Source organism: Plectropomus leopardus, chromosome 18, assembly GCF_008729295.1.
Source record: "Plectropomus leopardus isolate mb chromosome 18, YSFRI_Pleo_2.0, whole genome shotgun sequence".
In the NCBI taxonomy this organism is placed as follows: domain Eukaryota; kingdom Metazoa; phylum Chordata; class Actinopteri; order Perciformes; family Serranidae; genus Plectropomus; species Plectropomus leopardus.
Window position 1 is genome coordinate 25,888,364 of NC_056480.1, and position 17,637 is coordinate 25,906,000.

The 17,637-nt window shown below is 38.1% G+C and overlaps 1 protein-coding gene across 2 annotated transcripts in view; it reads left to right on the forward strand.

Annotated features, from left to right (window-relative positions):
- LOC121957934 (CMP-N-acetylneuraminate-beta-galactosamide-alpha-2,3-sialyltransferase 1-like) overlaps nt 1-17,637 on the forward strand; it is an 89,472-nt gene that overhangs the window by 70,244 nt on the left and 1,591 nt on the right. Inside the window, exons 4-5 of one of the 2 annotated variants that reach the window (XM_042506752.1) lie at nt 13,765-13,944; nt 17,556-17,601. In XM_042506752.1, coding sequence (XP_042362686.1) covers nt 13,765-13,944; nt 17,556-17,601 — 226 coding nt within the window. The remainder of the gene's footprint in view (nt 1-13,764; nt 13,945-17,555; nt 17,602-17,637) is intronic. The other variant, XM_042506753.1, reaches the window with a different exon arrangement.

Below are 17,637 nucleotides of genomic sequence, written 5' to 3' on the forward strand. Positions count from 1 at the left end.
AGCAGGTTTGCAGTGAAAATGGCTTTGTTAGACATGTGTTGCTGAAAAGTAGAAGATAATTGAGCCTTTTTTTTCAACCTGCTCAACGCTGTCTTCTTTATCAACAATCTGCAACAGCAAGTGATACTTATTGGAGAAAAAACCCAAACAAGTAATCACAATCTCCATGTGGCATCTCCGTAGTCGCCATAGCCCTGATGTGAAGTTATATTTGTGAGGAGGCAAACGTGGATAGGCTGTGAGGCTACGCCTTAACCTCCAATGCGCAGCTATAAATCCAGCTTCAGCAGAAACTGCAGGCATTTGTGATGCTGGCTGTTTTGCTCGATAAGCCTGTTGGATTTCTAACATTTTCTAAAGTACAAACTTTCAAAATTAAACTATCATTTGTTTTTCAATTACTCACTGAATCCATGAAGAAATTGCTTTTCTCTAGCATGCCTTCAGGGTGAAGAAGGAATCCAAAACCTGAGAAGTTTCTGGATGAACTGGTTTTGATGGGGTCCCGATTTAAAAACAACAGCAAAACTATATCAACACATATACATGTTCACAAACTGCATTTACAAACTCTCACAGGACTCAGTATAATTCCAGTTTCATTCACCCAGTCGTATTATCTTCCCAAATGCATTTTAAAACTTTAAAACAAGCTAATTTGCTAGCATCCCACACAATATTATCTCCCAATATAATCTCCCTGCAGCCTGATGCCAACTAATTGTAGTAATGCCCACATTTCCCATCATGCCTAGTGTTGGACTGAGTAGCTTGTGGTTAAGTTTTGCATTTAACTTTCAAAATACAAATGTCACTTTTGGTTAGTGTTTGTAATGTGTCTGTTCAGGAAATTGTGGTTTATCATCATGAGAACTACAATCTTGTGAAACAATTTGTAGAAACTGCCAAATCAGGCAAATCATTGTCTAATAAAATTTTTGAAATCTGGGCAAATGTTTTTGATTTCATATAAAAATGTGGGAAGAAGGCAATGAGCAAGTTAATAAGATCTGACCCAAAATGAGCAAGATATTAGTAAGAAAAAAAAAGATACAAGAAAATTACCTGATAATTAAAACATACAAAAATATATGGCAAGTCGAATCATAATAATAATTATTATTCTATTAAGTACTTTTACTCATATTTATGATGATTATCAATATAATTCTGTCTAAATATTTCCTTAGATTTTCTAAAAAGATAATTTTCTAAATCTAATATTTTCTTGCAATTTGTGAGACATTTCTTGTCAAGTTGCTAAATGTCTTTTTTACCTTGTTTTCAGAATAAATTAAACCAATTTGCTCAGGATTTAAACATTTAAAAACCTGTTAGAGGTGTCTGAAGGCAGAACAAGAAAAATCAATCCAAGTTTTAAAGGATTAAATGAAGAAATATCATATGAAAAATGTCTTGTTTTTAACCTCATGAATCTGACATTTATTCATGGAGATGCTTTTAATGTGACCAACAGGAATAAAAAATAAACAGTTTTGGCAGGTGACAAAGGTTCAGCTCAAAACAGCGTGTTGCATTACTTGTGGACATATAGGTCAGTCCAGTATAGAAATGATGCCATCAGACTAATTTAGTCACTGACACTCGCTCAGGTCGCATCCAGTTGGGACACAATGTAAGGTTTTAGCAAAAATGCATGCGTTCTGGAAGTGCTGAGCATACAGCTGGATGAATGAGAGACTTAAATGAATGAAACTTGTATGTGATTTGCCTTACACTACATATAATATAGGAGTTTGTAAATGGAGGTTTTGATATAGTTATGCTTTTGCTGAATATGGACACCATTTACATCAGTTCAGCAATGATTTCTTTGGTTTTTGGATTCTTCTTTCACCATGGAGGCATGCAAGAAAAACAAAGTCTCCCTTACAAATTCAATGTAACGTGGGGTGAGAAATTGATACACAAATTATGACTTTGTAGGTGAAGTATACTTTTAATACCAACTTTAAAAAACTGGTCAGTTTAGCTTACAGGTTCATCATAATGACTCCTTTTATTGAAGATGTAGCTGACCCCAGTTTAGCCCTATTACATAAACCCTCTTTTTTAAGATGAAACCAAAGGTGAGAGCAAACAACTGCTGACCTCCTCGTTAAGTGAAAGCTTAACGAGCATGATGCACGGATAACGAGCCTGAGCGCTCGTTATGTGTTCCTACATTTTGCAAGATGAGGGTGCTTTTAACGAGCTGCGCGAGGTAAGCCACGGTCAGGGCTGTACATGTGTGTTTAATTATGAAGCATCAATCGGTCGGTGTAAGATGTTCGTTGTTTTAGCTATGTCACTCATTGATATAGAATGTAAATGTATATATATGTATTATATATATATATATATATATATATAGGAGTAGGAATATTGTGTACTTTTTCCTACTCCTCTTTGAACATGTAATATTGAAGTTGAAGTGGCTTGAGTATTTGTTTATTGAAATTGATGTATAGGTTTTGTATAGGTCTTCTTTTTTTTTTAACTTTTTTTGGAATAGCACTAGGCTGTAAGGCTTGTTTTACTTTTATTTGTGTTTTGTTTTTTTTTACATGGTATAAATAAAGATTCTATTTAGTTTGGCAAGGAGCTTTTAAGTTTTGATTAGATCAAATGAGGTTCACTCCTCTTGCTCGTCACTAGATAAAGAGTAGATTGCAACATGACGGTATTTGCCTTCAAGGTGCAGGTCTCTTGGTCTACAGACCTGGGATGCTGGTATTTCATCTGTCCCAAAACAGGTGGATAACATTGGCTGTGGTTCCAGCACAACTGTCTGTAGCTAACAGGCAGACGGCACTCTCAAAACAACCTTGAATGCCACATTGTGAGTTTAGTATTCACACCCTGTTAATTACGACGCCGCAAGCTTTAAAAACACATCTGAGACTCTGTGCCTTCATCTCATCTGAAGCTGTTGCCTCATTCTGGCCCCACTGCTTCACCCACCTGATAAAAGTGTACAGTGTTCATTCCTCATCATGATCTTTAGTCAGCTGGAACTGCATAGGCATTTGGAAAATTTTACGCGCGCACACTTCGGCTTACAGAGGAGAGTCTGTGAAGTAGTGAGAATGTGAAGAGAATGAGACAGTGCTGAAATACCGCTGACCTTTAAAGTGTTAGATGGCTATTACATGCTGCGTGATCTGGCTGCACCTTGAAGCGCAGGGCCACGTTATGGAATGCCGTGGTCCTTGGCTGTGAGCATTTTTTAGGACAAATGAATAATAATTAGACAAATAATGTCCAACAGCCTGCTGGCAGGCAAACAGCCTTGACATTAAAGATGCCATTAATCATTTACAAGCATTGCAGTTTCACTTTTCTCACTTTTCAAGAGAAGGAAAAAAAGGAGTGAGATACCCAGAGAGAAAACCACACAGGTCTGAGATTTTAGCTCTCGTCTGATCACATTTAAGAGAATATGAGTTTTTGCTTCCCAGAAGTTGATTTACAACAACCTGCACCCACTGCTGCATTAATCTTACCTACCCTTTTTGCCATTTTTTGTCCTTTTCTGTCACTTTTTTCATTGCAAACTATGTAGGAAGATGAAATTCCCATTTCTAATGTTACTTGAAAAAAACTCTTTTTATTGGCTGACTATAAGCATGGATGGTATGTAATACTTAATACCTTTATGCCTATAGTATACATTATATGATGGTTTAAGTTGCCTGTTCCACCCAGTAGAGACTCGAGACTGAGCCCCTATGGTGCGTGCTGTGCACTACATTCAATGATTTTAATTGGAAGAGGGTCACCTGTATTGATGATAGTATTGAAAAACATACCTTTAGGATTTCTAAATGCCCTGTTGTATCGTAATACCACGATATAACCTAAGCCTTGTTTCTTCAACTATTTGAAATACTGGACTTTTATTACTCACTAGGCAGGTTTCCATGACAGATTTGTTCAAAACTTGACCCTATTTTCGAAAAGTCGATTGAATATAATTGCGAGATGACTGAGCTTCCCTTGAGTGATGCTCTGCGACTTTTCCTCACATTCCAAGAAGAGTGGCAATGGATGTTCAACATTGGCAGGTTTATTTCTATTGCAGCCACAACACTAGCCGACTTTATTTCTGATCAGCTGCAATGTGCTGCAATGTGCAATGTAATGTGACATGCTCTGGGAGCGATAATGAAAAGGCAAGCCCTTATACGTAGGAGCGACCAGGTTAAAGGGATTTCTGGGAGGTGGTAGTCCATGATTTCACAGAGGAACTCAGAATTCAAAACTTCTGGATGATCCTCTCAACTTTTGAAGAGTTATGCAATACAATAACACCTCTTGTAGCTCCTGCTGCATCATGAGGGGACCAGTTCCTACTGACGAGCACATAGACATAGCATCATGTGACCTAGAAAAGCCAAAAAAAGTGTTTACAGTTACAGTTTTGCAAACTCACCTGAAATACCACCTCGTGCAAGAGCAAAAACTTTTTCTGCAACAAATGGGAATTTTTTTTAAATGAGTTGTATTTTGTATTCACAATTTAAATTTGCGCAATTTGAAGGTTAATGGAAACCTGCCCAGTGTTTGGCGCAAACATCCCCCCCACTCCAGCAGTGTCTTTTAGCGCAGCTGTCTGTTCCACCAGTTTAGACAAGAGACTGAGCTCTGTTGGTGCATGCTGTGCACTACATACAATGGGCCTTATGCAACAATATTCTCTTAAATTTCTCTTATACTTTTTCTCTCCATTTTCTGATTTTTTGGGTGACCGTTCTCCAACCCTAACCTAACAAACCTTTAAACTGCCTTTAAATCCTACTGCCTCAGCAAAGATCAGACCCTCAGCTGCTTAAAAAAGCCTTAAACATACATTATAACTGCTTAACCCATATTGGCCGGCTTCACTGGTTTAATAGGCAGTTTAATGTGAATGTAATGGACCACTCAACAATGTGTGTGACTGCAGATCCTCCTCTTTATTATCTGCACCCACACACTCAACACTACTGCAGACTAACAACAACCAGCCAACAACATGATAACAAACAGCCCTACAGAACTCAAAATTGGCGACTTTTAAGATTAATTCCACGTATTTTTCAAAAGAATTGACATAGTCACTGTGACATCACTTAGTTTGTGGACTGCTGCTTTAATTCTCCTTTCAGAAACACCATATTTACCGTATTTACAAGTTACGAGCACATGAATGGCCCTCCAAAGTTGTAAAAAGTGGGAAATCGGGAAATTTTGATGATACCTGTGTAGCAGAAAGGACAGAAAGCATGAAACCACCCAACCTATAAGCACACTCATGGTCCTTACATAATGTGGTTACAGGCAGTGTTCTTAACTGACACTGTCCTTTAGTCCTTCCACCACATTAAAGAAAAATGACAAATAAATCTACCTTCTACCTTCTTCTTCTACCTTTTGAGTTTCATGCACATGCAATCGCTTTTTCAAGTGGCACCGCCCGAGCATGTTGCCTATGGACAAGCTTGGTGCCATTATTGTAGGATAACAAAGCCACCAGTTATGTCCGAGCGTGTTCTCATCTGAGGCCGTCCATCCGTGTCCCTGTTGGACACGGAAGGTGGCTTTTGGCGTCACGCTTGTATGTCATAAGCACTGACAGAGCAGCAGTGCTTGTTGAGTTCGGAGTGAGAACGGACTTGTTTTTCATTCAGGGCTAATTTAAAGCTGTAGATGGCTGCACATTAAAGTGTAATTTGATTTCAGTTTTTTCTTTAACCTTCACTCCAGTATTAGAAATGCTGTGTGATAATGGTTGGTCATTTTTCTCTTTTTAAAGACGCCCCCAAAACACAAACTTTTGTTGTTTTGGATGAGCCTCTGCCTCTTTTAAGAGCTACTGGATCATTTGAACACTGTTTTTATATTGTTTATTTTATATTATCCATAAATAGCCAAGCATCGAGGCCTGATGTCGCTGTAATCAACCATAAACGGCATAGACATCACAACAGTAGCCCCATAATCCACTCTGGCAGGTGTGCCCACGCCAGCCTGTTACACATGACATTAAACTGAGCGTGCATTGATGTGAAATCTAATAAACAATTAAAGTATCTGCCTCAGTGATTTTTTTGTATTAATGCGTGTTGTTTTATTTATCCAAAGTGAAGTCATTGATGTTTTTGGTGCAGTCCATCTGATCTGATGCAGAGTCTCGTTCATCCTCTGATGTCTAAAGTACAACCTCTTGTTTTTCAATGAAAAGCATCAACTCTGAAAAACATCTGGGAGAAAAAAAAATCAAATGAATGAATCAATCAAGGCTGTAGACCTTTGAACATTTCAACCTGACTCATATATTAGAGCTTTTAAGAGTCACTTATGTTGAGTGAGGTTGATTGATGCTCAAAGAAGTGACACTTAATACCTGTACCCTCCATGTAGGCATGCTACAAATCACTTGTCAAGATATCCGTCATCAGTGGAGAGACCTCCGCTGTGAATTTCAATCTTCCGTTGGGAGTGACTCATCTGCTCTGGTTTCATGCTTTACCTGGAAGGGGGATGCAGAAGCTTTGTGATTCTCAGAATTGATTATTACAGAGAGCTGCATCAAAATCTTTATGTGAGCTAATGTACGCATTCATTCCACTTAAATATCTTAAAAGCATTCTGCATCTGACATTTCTGTGTGTTTGCAGAGATGGGCACAAATACATCAAAAAGAGCGTTGTTATGAATTACAAATACTTGCTCATACAGTGTATCAAAATAAAATGCAAACTACTGGTATGAGAAAATGTATTTGAAATACAATTAATTTTCTAATAATTTGAAAATATGAATAAGAAAAATCTATATGTCCTTAATCTTTGGGTTACACAGGGTTAAGCCAATCAGAGGCAGACTAAGGCAGGTAGGGCAGGTCATTCTTTGCTGTCGGATATGGAAATTTGCATGCTGCACAATGCAGTGGAAATGCACAAAAAGCAACTATCGACTGACTTTGTGAAATATCAGCACAGTGCAAGTACATATTTAATATCTCAAACTCTCAAAACCAATTGAACGTGTGCAAAAGACACAAAACACTACCACTAGCAGAGTATGATACAATACAAAATAAAGAACAAAAAGTCCCCCAAAATACAAATTACAAATATTATTATTATCATTATTATTATTATTACTATTATTATTATTATATTTTTTGTGTAGTGTCAAATACTCACACTACTACTTTTTAACATTAGGCTGTAAAAGATATCATAAATTAATATGATTTTTTCCTTTCATTGTATTTTTTTTTTTTTTATCCAGCATCAGTCCTAATCGTAAATATCAAATATTCATTAATTGTCAGAATTTTAACCCATTAAATGCTAGGCTTCTGTCATGATGCCACCATGGAAAAAAAGAACACAAAAAATTATTTATTTTCAATATACTAAATGCAAAGATAGATTTTTATTTCTTATTTTTATTGATTTATTTATTTATTTACTTACTTACTTACTTACTTACTTACTTACTTATTTATTTACTATTTATTGGGGATTATCGCAGCCTGTGATATGTCAGTGATTTGCAGCAACATTGATTGTGACAGTGCACCTGTTTATTTTTTTTTTCCATATGAGAAATATGGTAAAAATGATGTCATCATGTGGAAAATCATTTATTTTTTTTCAATTACAAATTCCAAGGCAAAAGTCCAGAAATAATACAATGCATTTTTTTTATGCTTTGATGGCTGTGGGATCAAAAATTGCCATTTGAATGGGTTTCCATGGCGTATTTTTGTTTTTGTTTTTGCATGTGTATGAATGTAACAATTTTGTTTACACAGTGTATTTTAGACTTAATGTAGGAGCTGCAAATTCCAAGATTTATCAAAAATGCAAAATCTTGCCAAAATGTATGCCATATGCATGAACACAGCCAAAATTATTTAAAAAATGAAGAATGAAAAGCATGAAAAATTGCACCACACTGTCCCTAAGGGTTAAATACGTTTACACAATTGAAATACTGCCCGTCTCTTTCAGTTTGTGTATTCCAGGTAAAAAACCTGTTTTTTTATGTGCATGAGCAAACCATCTTGTTGGTGAGATGGGCTTTTCAGAGGCTCAACATCTGCCCCAGTTTGTTTGAAGTCCATCTGGTACAAATTTCCAGCGCCGAGGGGGGAGTTAGAGCAGAAGTTGAATATTGATTAGAGTGATCTGAAATATTCGCCTCCTTAGAACAGTTGACACCGCACGCCCCCGCAAGATTAAGCGAAGGAGCGGCCCACTGAATCCTCTTAACTACCTGAGTTAAGTTCTCAAGTGCTCTTACAGACTTGCATTATTGTGGCATTGACTCCTGCAGTGAGTAATGGCAGGATGCAGTCTGCTACAGAGGGGCTTTTGACGAAGAATAGGTAAGAATTTAAGAAATGTTAGAAGACGGTGAATGAATGGCAATTTTGTGCTGTTCAGCGATAGAAAAGTGCCTCTTTTTTAGCTGTTGTGCGAGATAACAATGGGGAAATAGTTTGGTCATTTTTGGACAAAAACAGCAGGAGAGGAAAATAAGGTTCTATTGTTGTTTTTCTTTTGTATACGATAGAGAAACATGCAAAAAATTCCATTAAAGCAAAAGGCAAACGAACGTTCCCTTACCGCCGAGCATAAAGTGATGCAGCGTTACAGTCGAATATCTCTGAATGGGCTTCAGAAGTGATGAATTCTTCACATTACGCTATTTGATATGTGGCGTGGTGTTCCTCTGCCCTCGCCGCCGTCCTTTTTCATCTCCTCTGGACGGCAGGGATCCATTTGGCAGGCAATTCTTAAATTCCCAGAAGCTGTAGTTACCATTAAGTGAAAAATCCGCAAATGTAGTCCTGTCGAAACACTGTTCTTTTCTGCTGAGGTATTGCGCCATAAAACCTCTTGCCAATACTTCTCTTCTTCCATAGATTGCAGTTTCAGTCTATATAAAGCACCAAAGCAACACAAGGCAGTGGAAAAACCTGGCTTTACTTCCCCCAGAACAGTTGACAAGATGAAACAGTACACTTACTTGTTAATGGAGAGTAAGCCCAATCGCTCTTTCTCCCCCATCTCTCCATCTCTGGTGTAAAATGGACCAAACAGTCTGTGCTGAGGGCTTTGGTGGATGTGTTCATGCAAACTGACACATCATTATTTTGTAAAGTATGGCTTCACCCTCCAGAATGATACAACTGATGATGCAGTATCATAATAATCAGTGCGGTGTCGATAATAACCACAGGCACATCTGGTGCAGCAGCTTTATTACTGGTGACACAACACATCTCTCCTCTGGGAGCTGACTGTCCTTCCTACCACTTCACAGCTGGAGCTTTAGTTTGCTTTTTGAATTAAAGACAGTTGTGTGTCATGTTTTTATGTCCCGACTGTTTTTATAAGCTGATTTAATGTGTTTTTACTCTGGATGATTAATGTAGTTTAAGGTTCTTATAATATTCAATATTTCAGAAAACAACTATTTGCTATTTCAAGGTATAGCAGAGCACTGTTGCCAGATTGGAAATGTTAAATTAGCGTATTTTGATAAAAAGTATCGTACACCAGGCATAATAATGAGAATGAAGAGGCTAAATTTTTTACTTAAGTAAACAAGTATTTACTTTTTGACACATCTTCAAATCTACCCATACCCACTGCCTTAGAGAGAAGCTACTTCTCAGTCCACGCAGCGCTACCACAGAAGTATGAAATGGCGTCGGTGACCGAGTGCTTACGAAAACAAACAACAGCGGTGCATGCTCTTGACTCGAACGCACCGAGACGTTACATTTGGGTCATGTTCTTGTCATCATGGCCTACGTCAAACTTGATGCAGTGATGCATAAACACAAATGTAAGAGCCAGAGTTCAAATGAGACGTGAACTAAACTAAGTGCTTTTTGTAAGACTCAAAATGGTTAAATAATTGTACATTACGGCAATTTAGGAAACATCGAGCGTACATCGTACAGAGGGAAAAATTATCATACAACTACAATAATAATCGTACATCTGGCAACACTGTAGTGGAGTCCTAAGCAGAGAATGGAGTCACACGACCCAATACGTTCTCATCTCAGCTCATTACATGATGCTGCTCTGTCAGTGATCTTCTGCATCCACTTTTAGGTACGTTTTAGGTATCCTTCTGCATCAGCTATTTATGCTCAGGGATGCCGTCACCATGATGTCACACATGGCAGGATGAAACAGCACAAACCTTATGTTTACACAACAGCATGGACTTGCACGAGGGTTAGGGAACAAAGTCACAGACGGTTTCGTTTAGGCAAAAGAAGCACATGGTAAGGTGTAAAAGAAATAACACACATCCACATGGGAAGTGAACTCCAGATTTACCCACAAAAGTCAGTTGTTTGTGGGACCCATCCACCTCCCCAATCACCAGTGTTGCCTGATGTCATAATAATCATATTTCAACTACAATTTTGTACGATGTACAATCAATAATTTCAAAATTGCCGTTATGTACAATAATTGTGACACTTACAACAAGCACTCAGTTTAGATTGCACTTCTCATTTGAACTCATTTCCTGGCTCCTACATCTGTGTTTACGGGTCACTGCTCACATGATCTCTTTACAGCCAATCGCGTTGGGTGAAAGCCCGTGATGACATGAACATGACGGGTCACGGTTGTTGAGCATGCATCGCTGACGTTTGTTTTCATAAACACTTGGCCACCAGTCATTTTAATACTTGTTTACCAAAGTTATAAATTTAACCTGCTCGCTCTCTGTGACTGGTGTATGATAATTTTTCTAAAAATACAATACCTTTGACAGTTAATTTTAACATTTCTAATCTGGCAACACTGCTACCTGCCCTATTAGCACACTCAGACTCCTTATATTACGTGGTTACTGGTAGCGTAATTACCTGATGCTGTCTTCCAGTGCTTCATGCGCACAAGACTAGTTCCATCTGTCTGTGTTCTCATGTGACGTCACCCATTCATGTTGCATGTGGACGCACCCAGTGCCATCCGCCCATCTGTCAGCATATCATAACAACAGCACAGGTTCTGTCCAAGTGTGTACTCATCTGATACCATCCAACCATGTTCTGGTTGGATGCAGAAGGAGGCTTTTGGCATCAAGTGCATACGCCAAATGCACAGACAGAGCGGCATTATTTGACAAGTTCAGAACGAGTATGGGCTGGCTGTCATGTTGTCTATCTATATATGCATCCTATGGGAAGTGAATGTGGAAGCAGAGCACCACCTTACATTTCCCCCTTCGTTATACCATTTGCTTGGCAGCACTGTCACCATTGTTTAGCGCTGTTTATGGAGTTAGCACGGTTAACAGGTTCAAGCTCAGAACCACTGAAAATTAATGGAGCACTTTTATGCACATGGCTTTAAAGTTATTATAGTTTTACATCAATAAGTGGCAACAATTCCATTTTAGCAGCTTTCAGCTCAGTGTTGTGGTTTTGTGACAAACAATTTGATTGTTCTAAAAATATGTCCCTCTGGACCTGGTGGAGTTAAAAAAAAAATTAAAAAAGAGCTAAGAGAGCGGATATAACAATGATGACAACAGTGTTAATCTTTATTTGCAAAGCACTTTTCAAAACAAAATTATAAAGTATTTTACATTGACGCAGGCTTATTTGAAAGTGCTCACTAGTTGACCTCAAAAAGGACTCCAGCTGAATGTTAATGTTGCTCCATGCTGTGTAAACAGCACTTCATAACAGCCCCGTTAGCACTCAAAGTTTAGATAGAAAGATGCCATTGTTGTGTTTACAGCATGAATAAGTGAAGAAATAAGAAATGCAGGATTTCAATAAATCCACTTTGAGCCCATATATAGTATTGTTTTGTTTGGCGGGGGGGGGGGTTGTTTGTTTTTCTTAAATCCAGGCTGCCCTCTAAACTATGTCAAACCTTAGCTGAAACAATATGTAAATTATGTTTTTGTTGAAATGACATGAATTGCAATGTTGTAGGTATGCTTTGCAGTCTTTTCCCGGGGCTATTTTTGGGACGGTGTTGCTCGCTCCTGACCCTGCATGGGGTTTCCAGGCTACTGCCCCTTTCTTTCTTTTTTTTCTTTTCTGGGTTTTGTTTTGTTATGTGTGTATGTCCGTAAAATTTTACGTTTGTATATACTATGTATAATTAAATGTCTACAAATACAAGGAAAAAAACATTTCACGGACAAAATATTTGTGATTTGTCAAGTCTCTTATTTTTTTATCTAAACCCAGACTGTATGTAGAAAATGTAGCTGAAAATATAGAAAAATTGTACATCTGTCTGAGACTTAAAAATAGACACTGGCTTGACTTGATTGATGAAATACAACAATGCCTTTCTTATTAATATTATTGATGAAACTTAGTCATCTGTCTTCTTGCCTAGGAGCTGCAACTTTTTTAGCATTTGCATGGAGCAGAAAACATATAAAAACATGATATATTTTGGTGGTGTCTATACCTCAGAGGTGACTGATTAAGTTAACCCTTTGACACCTGGAGTGGCGTCACTTTTCTTGTGCTGCTTTCACCTTTCACAAGAATTTAAACCTTCAAATTGGTGCAATTTTTTTTTAAAATTCATTAGATAAAAGGCAATGAGCAACTTGGTTACACGTGTTCAACAAATTGCTGGAGATAAATAGTTTTAGAAAAATCATTTTCAAAAAGTGAGAGAAAAATGTCTAGGGAAGAAGGAAAATCCAAGTTTACATATTTAAAGTTATGTTACCGAATTATTACAATTTTTAAGCACTTTTCCAGGTCATTATTATTTTTCTTTGTGTCCTTCTGTCTTCAATTTATTCATTTTTAACTGTTGTTTTCTGTAATTTTCTTTTCATTTTCTTGCATTTTGTGTGTATGTGTGCAATTTGCACTTACCCCCAAATCTATATCCATTTCTATTTATTTAACTTTGGTTTTGTTTGCCCAGGAAAGTCTTTTCGGTTGAAGTTATCTCCAAATGCACAGGATCATGGATCTTTTTTTTTTTTTTAACCCGAGAGGTTACATCTTAAATACCATTTTATATCTTGCACGCTTCAACATGAAGTAGCAAAAAAAAAAAAAAAAATCTCATCAACTGTAAGACAGCACAGGAGGTTGTTTCGCGTCCTGACAGGCTCCGGCTGAAAATGTCAAGTTGTTATATAGCTGTCATCACACAGTCAGTAATGAGGAGGGTGATATTGCTCAGACCGAAGCACCCAAACAGGTGGTGCTGCTCACACGGGGGGTCAGCTTCACAATTTCCCTTCTTTTTGTCAATCCCTTCCACTGACCAACACAAACTGCTACTGTCAAACTATGCTCCGGCCAATTACCGCTCCAGCCTGTGTGTGTATATTGTTGGACATAATAATGGGGACGACTTGCCTCGCCAAGCCGTAATTGTCAAGCTCACTAGATTGTTCTGAATTGCTGTTTGGATGTCCAAAACATTGCAAAACGGGAAAAATTGTGCTTTTTGTTGTTTTTATATGTCTTTATATTTACGTATTGTTTCTTAAAATAGTGATCGTGGCTGCTTTTGTGTGTTTTGGTGCCATATGGCTTGGCTGACACTGGGGATTCGTGACAGCTAACCCCTTTGTAGACTGTGTGGATTAACACAACAAAAAGCCAGATGTTTCCCATCTTCGTAACATGTGGGTGAAATAAACCTCAATTTGAGCTTTCTTGGAAAGGATAAAGATACAAAAACAAATAGCCCCGAAACAAAAAAATCTCTTCTTTTTTTGTCCCTGCAGAATGAACCAGGCTCCCACCACTGGTTTTGAGGAGGACGTGGGCGCCCGAACAACACATCATGTCATGTATCCAGAGAGTGCCATCGACCTGGACAACACCACCAGTCTGGTGCTGATCCCCTTCAAGACTCTGGACCTGCAGTGGATCATTAGTGCTCTGACCACGGGCACCATTAAACAGTAAGTGTACTTCTGCAATGTTAAAGCTGCAATAATCAATATTTTATATGAAGAATGGATTAAATGACTGTTTTATATACAAGGTGGTGCTTGTCGGGCTGAGTTCACAACAAAATACTGCTTGACTCTGCAGTTCCCCTTAACCCTGATGGAGCTTTTCAGCATCTTTCAGTTCATTATTTTGGTTTAGCAGCCCACAATTTGTCAAACCCCCCCTTTTTTTAGTAAAAGAAACTCTTAAACTCACTGTATGCTAGCTTCCCAGCACCACATGACTGACAGATAAAGTTAGCAGCTAGCTGGTGAACATAGTGGAGCATTTAGAGGCTACCGTAAGGTAGGGCTGGGCAATATACACGATACATACTGTTATCGATATGAGACCACATACCGTCTAAGATTTTGGATACTGTCATATCATGATATGAAACAGTGCTGTCTTTTCTAATTTTAAGGCTGCAGTACAGTAAAGTGATGTAATTTTCTAAACTTATCAGACTGTTCTACTTTTTCTAATACCTGCATTCACACACTTAAGTCATTAAATCCACATTAGTGATAGTAATCAAAAATCTCATTGCGTTAATATTTTGTCCAAGTACAAATCGTCATACCTAAAATATTGTCACAGTATCAATATCTACGTATTTTGTCATATCGTAACATTTGATTTTGTTTCTCAGTCCAGCATTTATGAAGCTTTTGAGGAGATTTAAAATATTGTGATATATACTGTGTATTGTGATATGGCCAGAAAGTATCGTGATATTATTTACGGCCATACCACCCAGCCCTATTGTAAGGAGCCAGATATTATCTCAAACGCAAAAACTTTGGCAAAAAATATGTCAAAGATGCATTGCACTGCCGCCAAGCAACCAAAAAATAGATAAATTAAGACTGTCAGTTAAATAAATGTCTGTTAACTTGCTATCCATTGCCAAATGAGGTAATACTTACTGGGCGTTGAGGATGACATTTGCGGAAAAATGCCATATTAAGTAACTATCACTCAGCAAATTGTGTCTGCAAAACACGAAAATGGCCATTTTCTTGGCATTATTGGACAGCAGATCAGTTTGAAATATAAGTATGTTAAATGCGTAATATGTTAAAATAACATTGACTTTTGTTTCACACAAGACAAGAACTGTAGTCTCCTGGATGGAAGTCCTGTGTTCACTGACCAATCCACCTCCGCTTTTAGTAAATGGGCTGAAAATGGGTTCTATATGGAACTGTCCACGGTTTCCATAATGGTTCCATGTCAGTGGCTCACATTGGTGGGTTTACCCAAGTGGGCCCCAGACAGGATGCCCACTTTGGCCCATATCCTCTTGGTACTTTTCTAGCTCTTGTGTAACCCATGCCGGGCCCACTTGGGTAAACCCACCCATGTGAGCAATTGGCATGAAGCATTATTAAACCTGAGGACAATCCCATATATGGCCCATTTTCAGCCCATTTACAACCCACATACAAATGTAGGCTGAGCCCTGCTCAATCTGCACTTTCTCACTCTTTATTCTGCAGCATTAGCTCTCAGCATCAAGTATTGCTGCAGATGAGTTTACATAGGAATCAGTTGAAAGTCTGGTGCACTTCATTAAGACACTAAAGGGCGCCTTTGGCGTCAATATCACACGCCGAGGGGCGTGAAAAAGTGCTAGTATTTGGCTGCCTGGAGATGAAAATGTGCTGGAGAGTAATGAAACAGTCAGCAGCAGCCACAGTGAGCTGTTAGATGAAGAGCTGCAGGCGACAGGCTGCACACCTCCAACTTAGCGAGATAAGCAACTCCTTTAACTGTGGCTCGCTGTCCACAGACTCATAACGTGTGCAGCATAAAATCAGATCACAGTTGCTGACAGAATGGTGGAAAAAGGTCTATTATTGCCTGACTTCTTTAATAAAACAACAATGGTTTGTTTTGTTGCCCCCTCAACTCTGTGACCTGCTGTATTGAGCCACATTTGTTGTTACCACCGGTAAGTACAGGTGTTGCCACATAAACCAGGACTAAAATCCAGTTTGCTGCTTTAATGTAGCATTAAGATCCACTCACTTCACACAAAAAAAAAAATAATAATGTGACAATGACAATGCAATCAAGCTGAAAATGACATTTTATGAAAAAGTCTTTTTTTTCTCAATAAATAAAAAACAACAATTAATAAAATCTAAAAAGCACAGACAACAAAATTTAAAAAGGGGGCAGTGGTTTAATGCATAAAGTCCAAATAATATGGATGTGCTTTATGTGCATGTGGATATGTGAGAAGCAAAAAGCAGATGTGCTTCATTTACCACACAATTCATCAATGCAATCAGAGTTCAAAAACTTCAACTGTCCCAGAAATTTAAAAGCCTTGAACACATTAGGATGCATTGTGCATGTGTTTTGCTCCCAAATCCATTTACACTCTCCAAAATAGCAGATTGTCATAACGCTTGCTCAGTATTCCTGTTAGTCAGATTGCCATAACAAGGATAATCGCTCTGTGTTAATCTTCCAGTAAATTTCACCTTCAGCTGCTTCATTCCCAGTGACCCGTAATCATTAGCTTCATTAGTGAACGTCCCAAAAAAAAGTGAAGCCGCCGCCAGTTTACTCAAACACACCAACATGTTCCACAGCGGAAGGACGAATAAATCCAAACAAATGTTTCCTATAAATGTGCAGTTGTCTCCCAACTCTGCCAAGGCAATCATTCTGCATCATTAAATTTCACTTTACTGGCAGAAGTGTTGTGAATTATTTTGTTACATTTCAGTCTTGTTAAGCAGAATGAGGCTTTATGAAAGGACAGAGCTGTGTGAGGGGACTGTTTCTGCTCTGTGTTCGCTCATGCACTTCTCTGCACAAAAATTCGAGCCTGTATGTGTGTATGTGTTGAAGGATGTGCTTTTCAGCATTAAGGCGTATAATGTAGTGTATAATGTAATGCAACAGACACACACCAGGCAATTTTCATATTCATTCACCACCAAATATGAGGAAGTGGCTGCACCGTGATATTGCACGGCACATATTTCCAAACGGCATTGAAACCCATCTTTGAATTTTAATGAGACACACTGCTGCAGAGGCTATAGCCTTGATAAACCTTACTTTAATTAGAAACATTTGTCTGGGTTGTATCTTTAGATGTAATCATGACTTTTCACTTCAGTCATTAGTATGCTTCCCTTTACGTTTCCCAACAAAGTCTGCATTTACACCAACTTTGAATTTACACATTGTCAGTTTAATATGATTGTTTTGTTGGGAGTTTATTCATGAGAATGGTACAGTTTTGTTTATTAACCCTTTGAAACCTTGGCAAATAGGCTTGCTTTCTTTCGAAAAGATGGGATGAAGGCAATGAGCAACAAAATAGGAGAGGACTAGAAAAAATAGCAATATTTTACCAAAAAGTGTAGGAGAATTACCTGAAAATTACTTTAAATAACAAGAAAAGGGATGCTGACGCTGTGATTATGAATGTGATATCAGTGATTGTCGGCAAAGGGAGAAATAGAATTGTTTTCAGTACAAGCAGCATTTCAGGGTTGTTGTCAAGGCAGTTAATGTGGACATTTTAAACTCCTGATATTTTCTTATATTACAGCACGTATACACCTGTTACATCCAGGATAAAGGCAAACAAAGATAAGGTGAGTCATTCAAGTTTTTGTTTTATTTATTTTTTT